The 9073-nt window shown below is 51.1% G+C and overlaps 1 protein-coding gene across 5 annotated transcripts in view; it reads left to right on the forward strand.

Moving 5' to 3' along the window:
* The window catches only part of DNAJB1 (DnaJ heat shock protein family (Hsp40) member B1), a 31526-nt gene extending 22453 nt beyond the window's left edge, over positions 1-9073 (forward strand). For 3 of the 5 annotated variants that reach the window (XM_087867214.1, XM_087867213.1, XM_087867215.1), the window contains 3 exons: positions 70-5582; positions 6770-7350; positions 7652-9073. In XM_087867214.1, coding sequence (XP_087723340.1) covers positions 5372-5582; positions 6770-7350; positions 7652-7882 — 1023 coding nt within the window. In that variant the 5' untranslated portion in view covers positions 70-5371 and the 3' untranslated portion in view covers positions 7883-9073. The remainder of the gene's footprint in view (positions 1-69; positions 5583-6769; positions 7351-7651) is intronic. The other 2 variants (XM_045811983.2, XM_045811984.2) reach the window with 1 other exon arrangement.

Here is a 9073-nt window from a genome sequence, read left to right on the forward strand (position 1 = left end):
AAGATTTCAGTACAAGGTAAGTAGCACCCGGCACACCCCCTCACCTTCTTTCCTTTCTCCTCATTCCAGACCCTGCCCCTGAGGCTTCATCAACTGTGGAACCCTCTGGAACTTAGAGGCCTGACATCAGAGACGTGGTGAGAAGTCCTCAAAGGTAAATCACTGATTCACAGGGGAGCAGGGTGGGGCAAGGTGAGTCAGTGCTTAGCACTTAGTCATTCAGGTTCAGTTCTGGAAACTTCTAAAGCTACAGGTTTGGGGGACCTGTGTCTTCCAGTAAAGGAAGCCAAGGCTGTGGTCTTCAGAAACACTGTCTTTTTCACGAGGCCTATCTGGGCAAAAGAGATGAAAACATAAAAGTGTTTTATAATCGTGCTTTCCAAAACACAGATCTTTTTTCTGTTGGCAGTTATAGGGCTCACAGTATCTTGAGATCCTTTGTGTCCTGACAGGCTTCATTCCCTGCCCTCATTGAGGGGGACAGGAGGAGTAATCACTTAGAAACCAAAAGTTAACATCTTACCAAGTTGACTTCCTTGAGACATCTAATTGTGAAGTGCTGAGGGGCACAGTTGAACTCCTAAAATCTAGCCAAGTTTTGCTACTTTGCCCTGTCAATTCCCAGCTTCTCTAACGTGGGCTGAGTCAGTGTATCTACTGTATTCCTGCATTCCAGCTAGGTAAGGTGTGTGGGGTCCAAACAGATGTCATTTTGGACAGAGTCCACGTATATTCCTACAGACTCAGAACATTCTGTAATTTACCTTTCAAGACTGTTTTCCTGAGCCCCACACTCACTCAATAGGCACCAAATCATTTTGTGAACATACTCTGCTGTGTGCCCACAAGGGCATACGAATAATTTCCACCCTCTCCTCACCCACAGGAAGCTCATAGAAAGGCAGGATCCAGCTCAGAAAGGACAATTCCCCTTTGTTTTTGATGGATATTGTAGGTGTAAGGACTCCTTATTGGCCTCATCTGGCTTCCAGTAACCAGGCTGTCAGCAGAAATAATATCCACCTTCAGAATGAAGACTGGCCACTCTGTCCAAACCATTCTTGAGTCTGGCTCCTTTCACTAACATAATGCTCTATGCCTGTCAGTTAGGGACAGCTAGACCCTGCTTGTGTACGCGGCACCCCCAGCACAGTGGCTAATTCATAACAGTCACAACTAGTTTGCTGAGCCAACTGTAATAAGCCCGTTATGGCAATTTCCAAAGGGGAAATTCCAGAAAGGTCTGGTGCTGTGGCAGTAACAAAGGATGAGCAGGGGACTCTTTGCATCTCAGATTTGGGGGAACCCATGGTCATTTGAATGTTGAAGTTCTGGTGCGTCTGTCTGTCTCACAAGCTCCTTTTGTATTTCCCACATGCAGGTAAGGTAAGATCTTGATTTCTCTGGGAACCTGGCTTGGCTTGTTTTGGGGTATGTGATGGAGCTGGTTCGAGCTGTGTGAGAGAAGGTGAAGCCTAGAGCGGACAAGCCAGGGCTGGTTAGCAACTTTCCACTGTGTCAGGAACCCCAGAGAGAGGCTTCCCAAGTCCTACCCTGTCTTGCCTTTTGGGTTTTGTTTGTTTGTTTTAAGATTTTATTTATTTATTTGACAGAGAGAGACAGCCAGCGAGTGAGGGAACACAAGCAGGGGGAGTGGGAGAGGAAGAAGCAGGCTCCCAGCGGAGCAGGGAGCCTGATGTGGGACTGGATCCCAAGACTCTGGGATCAGGCCCTGAGCTGAAGGCAGAAACTTAACGACTGAGCCACCCAGGCTCCCCCCTGTCTTGCCTTTTGTATTAAGTCCATAGAATTTTCTTTTTATCGAGCTATAATTTACATGCAGTGAAATTTACCTTTTTTAGTATACAGCTCTGAATGTATACAGTTGTGTAACTAACATCACAGTCCAGATATAGAACATTTCCATCATCCCCCCCAAAATCCCCTGTCTCCCTTTGTAGCACATCCCAGCCCCGGGCAACCAATCCGCTTTCTGCCTTAATACTTTTACCTTTTCTGGAATGCCTGCCTCACAGCAGGACAACTCAGACGGCCTTTTGAGTCTGGCTTCTTTCACTAACATAATGTATTTGAGGTTCCTCTGCATTGTTTTCTGTACCAGTAGCTCAGTCCTTTCTTACGACTGAATAGTATTCCATCATGTGGCTAGACCACAGTTTGTCTATCCATTCTCCCACTGAAGGACATTTAGGTTTTAATGGCTCTTGATATTACAAATCAAGCTTTGATAAACATCCGCTCATGGGCTTTTATGTGAACATAGGTTTTTATTTCACATGGGTATTCCACCAGGGGTGGGATTGTTGGTTCGTATGGCTGTAGTCCTTTTGAAGTTCTGTTTGATGAAGAGAAGCAGAGTTGAAAACAGTAGTAATGCATTTTTTTTTTAATGAAGCCTTTATCATCATCTGAATCACACTGTACACGAGCTGAGTGCTTACCATAAACACTGAGTGTGCTAAACCCTTTACGCTTCAGCATTTTGCTCACTGGGTGACCGCAAGCAAGTCACACGACCTCTCAGAGCCTCAGTTTTCCCACCTGCAAAATGCAGGTAACACTAGGCCAACCCCATAGGATTATTGCAAGGATTAAATGAATTAATACATATGGAGCACTTGGAGGCAGCTTGGCACATAGTAGGGCCGTGTCAGCATCAGCCGTTATTATAATGTTCATTTCCTGGCCCCTCTCAATTTCATCCTCATATGGGATGTTAAGATCCCTGGGAGTTAAGATCTGTTCTTATCTCCATTTTAGAGAGGACACACCTAATGCTCCAAGAGAGCAAGCAAGTTGTGCAAGATCACACAGGCAGTAAATAAGTAAATAGTGGGTCCCAGATTTCAGCTGAGGCTGACTGACTCCAGACTCACCTGCTTTGTTCCTGTTATCAGTCAGGGTTCTCCCAAAGAAACAGAACCAGGATATATGTGTTCGTGAGTGTGTGTGTGAGAGAGAGAATTAAAAGATGTATTTCAAGGCATTGGCTTACGTGATTGTGGGTGCTAGCCAGGCAAGTCCGAAATCTGTAGGGCAGGTCAGGAGGCTAGAAACTCTTGGCCAGGAGCTGACACTTTGTCCTCAGGGAAACTTCAGTATTATTTGCTTTTAAAGCCTTTCCACTGATTGGACGAGACCCATCCCCATTATCCAGGATCATCTCCTGTACTTAAGTCAACTGATTATAGACATTAACTTTACCACATCTACAAAATACTTTCTCAGCAACACTTAGTGTTTAATTGAACATCTGGGTACTATAGCCCAGCCAAACTGATACATAAAATTAACCATCCCATCTTCTGTAAGTTGAGAGCTCAAGAGCTGCTGAGGTTTCTATGGAAGCCACTTTTCCAATACCATTTTGAAGTGTCCAGTGAGTGTCCAGGACAAAAAATCCTAAGGAGAGCTGTTGGGGTTGTTTTCTGTATTTTGGGGGGCAGACAAAAATTCCCAAACATGACCCAGGCTTACTCAAGGAAGGGGGAGTCCCCAGCCCTAAGTTCACCAAATATAAAGACACCCAAAACCATGTGAAGACCTCCAAAGGTATAACTCTAAATAAATTAAATTAAAAATTATAAATTAAATTTATACAATGAAATATTAGCATGTAACCATGAGGAAGTTCACAAGTGCTGGGTTTTCCTTCATGATGAGAACTCTCCTGCTCTTTATGTAATTTATTTTTTTTATTCGTGTAACTTTTTAAAAATTGAATTATTTTCCCCCTGTGATGGTTTAGGACCCCTCTGTACTGTACTCATGGATGCCCAGCCCAGACCCATCATCCTCCCAGGTTGGCCAGTGTGTGTACTAATCCAGTCCTTACTGAGTCCCCTTGGTGGGGAAAGCAGGGAAAACCATGGTCTTCTTTCTCAGCAGTAGAAGCCTCTCACTGTGGTGCTGCAGGAAAGGGGTGGCTCAGCAGCCCGTCATTCAGCAAGATGGTTAGTCACCCCTTTGATAGTACTTCCTCTGTCCTGGATGGCTCTTTACAAATGGTGACTCACAAGGCAGGTACAACTACTACCCCCATTGTACAAATGAGGGAACTGAGGCCCCAAATGGTTCAGTAACCAGCCCAAGGTCATGCAGCTAGGAAGTGCTGAGACTGGGAATGAAACCTGCTGCCTGGTTCCAGAGCCAGCGTCACACCACCCTGATCTCCCAAGCAGTTCTTCCAGGAACCTCCCACCTCAACCACCACCACTGCTTCTTTCCTAGGGCCTTCTCAGGTGGTACCCCTTTCTGAGCTTCCTTTCACCATCAGCCCTGTCTTTGACCACAGGCACCCCAAACTCTCAGAGCCAAAGGGGATCACAGACCCTGAGAAGTGTATGACACACCCATGTTCCCCCAAATCATTAATGTAGTGGGAAGAAAAATGAAGCAGGCGCATTAAAAACAGGCAGGAATATTTATGAAGTGTCCACTGCTACTGGGTGCCAGATACTGGCAACTGCAGGCTGGGAGGGAGGTGGATTTAGCATGAAAACCAAAGAATAAGATAATTTCAGATTTCAGTGACAGGTGTTTTTGAGAAAACGGTAAAGTGAAAGGTATGAGGAGCCTTTTTCCCCGGAGAAAAGATCAGTCCGTGGAGGTGAGCTTTGGTCCCGGGGCCTCACCTTGCTTTATAGGAAACTGTATGGTGAGGACAGCGACAGTGCTGGGGCTCCTAATTGCATTCTCCCCACAGCCAAGAAAAGAGGGCGGATGGGTATTTTTATTCCCTTGTTACAGAAGTCGGGGTGGGGGGTTGGACCTAGGGTAAGGCAAGGTTAGCCAACTTGCTCAGAAACACCCGGAGTGGGTGCCCCCATCTTCCGGGCGCCGTGAGAAGCGGGCGAGCAGTTCTACCGTCACCTGGGGAAGGGCGGGGGCACCTTGAGGGGCGGGGGCACCTTGAGGGGCGGGGCCGCATCCAGCCCCGCCCCTTCCCGAGTGGTGTGTCGTAACCTATTGACCCAGGCTGGCGATGGCACACGCGGCTGGCGGGGTCAGTGAAGGCAGTGAAAGAAGGTCGTGATTGGCTCCCCGCAAAGTGGGCGGGGCCTACGTCGCTTGGTGCGCGCGCCGCGGGGAAGCGTTGCCGAGGGCGGAGAGGGAAGGGGCGTGGCCGCGCGCAGGCGGCCGTTGGCGGTGCAACCCCGCCCCGGACGTCGCGCGTCGCGGACTGGGAGGTGGCGATTGGTCGGGGCGGCGCGGGGGGCGGGGCGGAAGGTTCTGGAGGGGGCTGGCGGGCTCTGGAAGCTTCCGCCGGACGGGTATATAGAGTCCGGGACGGGGCGGCGGCGAAGCCGGGGTACGGCGACAGCTGGGCGGCGGGCCGCAGGCGGGGGCTATGGGCAAGGACTATTACCAGACGTTGGGCCTGGCCCGCGGCGCGTCGGACGAGGAAATCAAGCGGGCTTACCGCCGCCAGGCGCTACGCTACCACCCGGACAAGAACAAGGAGCCCGGCGCCGAGGAGAAGTTCAAGGAGATTGCCGAGGCCTACGACGTGCTCAGCGACCCGCGCAAGCGCGAGATCTTTGACCGCTACGGGGAAGAAGGTACGTGCGCGCGCGGCTAGGGGCGCGCCCCCGCCGTTTGACAGGAGGGGAAACCGAGGCCGGGAGGCCGGGTCTGGCATCCCCGGGGGACGCCCCAGGCCGGGTGGGCGAGCGGCCCCCGCCCTCCGGCCACGCGGGCCTCCGCCCTCGGATTGGCGGCCGCCCGATGGGAGGAGGAGTCCTGGCCGCGCCGCTTGCCCAGAAGCTTCTAGCATGTCTGCGGTTGCCCCTCCCTAGGCGCCTCCACCCACGTCCCCGAGCGGTCTCGGGGGTGGGGGTGCGGACGGAGGGGGGTACCGAGGCTGAGCCGGGCCCGTGGCAACGCGGCCCCGGCGGTCGGGGCTCACCTGGGCCGAGGTGGCAGGCCTGGCGTCCAGGGGCGCAGGGTGGGGCTTCTGGCTGCGCGTCGCGCTCGACCTGCGAGCGGCGAGCCTTCGGATGAGCGCGCTGATTAGCGCGGATCTTGCTCCGGGGCCCCTGTGAGGGCGGAGTGAGGTAATCCCCGTAAAGTGCTTACCTAACCTGGTGCCAAGCACGTAGATGGCAGCCAGCGCCCGAGCGCAGTCCAGGTGCAGGGAGCCGTGGGACCCGCCTCTGCCCGGCCTCCTCGGCGCAGGCCTCTCAGGCCGAGAGAAGGAAGCTGCCTTGTCCAGTTGCCCGTGGATGACTCAGACTGGTTTCTGGGCTGGGTCTTAAGAAATAAGTGGCTTTTTATGTAAGGATGGTGGCAATTAGTGCCAGGGTGTGAGAATTTGAAAAGCTGCGTTTATGGTTTTGCTTTCATTCCTGCTCCTCACACGTTCCTAGCTCTTGAGTATTTCTAAGAGTAAACACTTAGCACTGACCCTGGAGCGTGCCTTTTTCATCTGATCTCTTAATGGATTTTTTGTAAGTTTTCATATCTTTGTGGGGAGGATAGGTCAGTCAAGAAGTGGCGGGAATTCCGTGGCCCCTAGAGAGGGCGCTTGAGCCCCTTGCCACTGTCCTGGCATACTGAAGTATGGCGGGGGGGTGACTCTGGCTTAGGGTTCTTTCTTACTCTTCTTGACAGGCTAAAAAAATTTCCTTCCACCCCCCCCACCCTTCACGATTGTCAAGCTTTTTCCACTTAGTGAACGCTCCTTTGAGGGGGAGGGAGGGAGAAGCTCACCACCAACCATCTGATTTCTTCTGGTTTTGTCTTTTAGGTCTAAAGGGTGGTGGCCCCAGCGGCGGGAGCAGCGGTGGTGCTAACGGTACCTCTTTCAGCTATACATTCCATGGAGACCCTCATGCCATGTTTGCAGAGTTCTTCGGTGGCCGAAATCCGTTTGACACCTTCTTTGGGCAGCGGAATGGGGAGGAAGGCATGGACATTGATGACCCATTCTCTGGCTTCCCCATGGGCATGGGTGGCTTCACCAACATGAACTTTGGCCGTTCCCGTCCTGCCCAAGAGCCCACCCGAAAGAAGCAAGATCCCCCCGTCACCCATGACCTTAGGGTCTCGCTTGAAGAGATCTATAGCGGCTGTACCAAGAAGATGAAAATCTCCCATAAGCGGCTGAACCCCGATGGAAAGAGCATTCGCAACGAAGACAAGATCTTGACCATCGAAGTGAAGCGGGGGTGGAAAGAAGGGACCAAAATCACCTTCCCCAAGGAAGGTGACCAGACCTCCAACAACATTCCAGCTGACATTGTCTTTGTTTTAAAGGACAAGCCACACAATATCTTTAAGAGAGATGGCTCTGATGTCATTTACCCAGCCAGGATCAGCCTTCGGGAGGTAGGATACTAATAAGTAGGGTAGTATGTGGAGGGAGATGGTTGGTTTTTGAAGTTATTCGGTATTTGCTTGACAGATATGTCTGAGCACTTTGGAGCCAGGTTTGGGGGATACAGCAAAAACAAGACTAACCAGGGCTCTGTTTTTTCCAGAGCTTCCATGCTGGCGATCTGGGTAGATCCGGGGACAAGGTCTTAGCTACAGGGGCCTAATGGTGCTTCCCCTACATCAAACAGCTTCTGGGCAGGAATTGCGCGTCCTAAGCTACCTTCCATCTAACGTTCTCTCTTTGCTTTCTAAGGCTTTGTGTGGCTGCACGGTGAACGTACCCACTCTGGACGGCAGGACCATACCCGTTGTGTTCAAAGATGTCATCAGGCCTGGCATGCGGCGAAAAGTCCCTGGAGAAGGCCTCCCCCTCCCCAAGACGCCCGAGAAACGCGGGGACCTCGTTATTGAGTTTGAAGTAATCTTTCCCGAAAGGATTCCGCAGACGTCAAGAACCGTACTTGAGCAGGTTCTTCCAATATAGTCTCCTGTGCTTCTAAGGACTGACCAGGGACCTTTCCAGAGCTCAAGGATTTCCGGACCGTTCCACCAGTTGTGGACCCGTGAGAGGGCGGGAGGGCCCAGGGAGGGCTTTCGTACTGCTGAATGTTTTCCAGAGAATATATTACAATCTTTCAAAGTCGTGCACTAGACTTAAGTGGTTTTTCGAGCGATAGGGCGGCAGGAGGTGGGGACAGCAGGAAAAGGCATTCCAGTCTGTCCCACTGGTTCCTGCAGCCCTCCCGGGTTGCGCCCACACCCTCCTTCAGGCCCTGCCCACGGGCGAGAGGCAGACCCACAGCTGGACTTGATGTGTCTGTAGTCCCTTTACTTGTGGCCATTAGGTGGTGCCAACCTGCCATCTTAGTTACCAGACCCTGTACACTCCTCGGTTTCTGTTGTGTGATCGGTTCGTGTTTTATTCTGTATTTGTCTCCCACGTCTTGCTCTTCCCCTGAAGAATCCTGTTTTCTCTTTTGCCATCTCAAATTGAGAACCAACTTAGATTATTTTTGCAAAACTGCCTGGCCGGCGCCCACAAGCAATACCTCTTGTTCCAGCAGGACCAAGGGAGCCGGCCTTATGTGAATGAGTTGCACAGATTCTTCTCGCTGGAGGGTCAGAGGCCCTGGACAGAGCCGGGGAACTTCTCGATCTCTGACTCTGAGGCCAAGTGCACTCACTTATGGGTCACACTTTTTTTTTTTTTTCTTTTATCTGTAAGGCAATCTTTTGGCACACTTGGGACTTATAAGTGGCCCAGGTAATTTTTCATTTAATGGACTCTGGACTCTTTCAAAAGGATCTGATCCTTTTGAATTTTGCACAGCTCTAGATATAATCCCTTTTGATAAAAGGGTCTTTGCTTCTGATTACAGGAGCACTGTGGAACGTCTGTAAATATGTTTTTATAATTCTGTGTAATGTTGGTGTGCCCTCAAAGGAAACCAGTCCACGGCAGCTGCTGTTCTCTGTACAGGGCCACGATGGAATTCAAAAGGAACCTTGGGAGTTGGGGAGGGGGGTCGGGTTGGAACAAGTGTCTGTTCCCTGCAGGCCAGTCTGGTGCTCAGACCTTTAGACTCATTGTAAGTTGCCACTGCCAACACGAGACCAAAGCGTGTGACTTGTCAATGTGCAGCACGACAGCATTAAAGACTGATGCTAAACCTCA

The sequence above is a fragment of the Ursus americanus genome, chromosome 14 (genome assembly GCF_024610735.1).
Source record: "Ursus americanus isolate L20-20 chromosome 14, mUrsAme1.1.p, whole genome shotgun sequence".
Lineage (NCBI taxonomy): Eukaryota > Metazoa > Chordata > Mammalia > Carnivora > Ursidae > Ursus > Ursus americanus.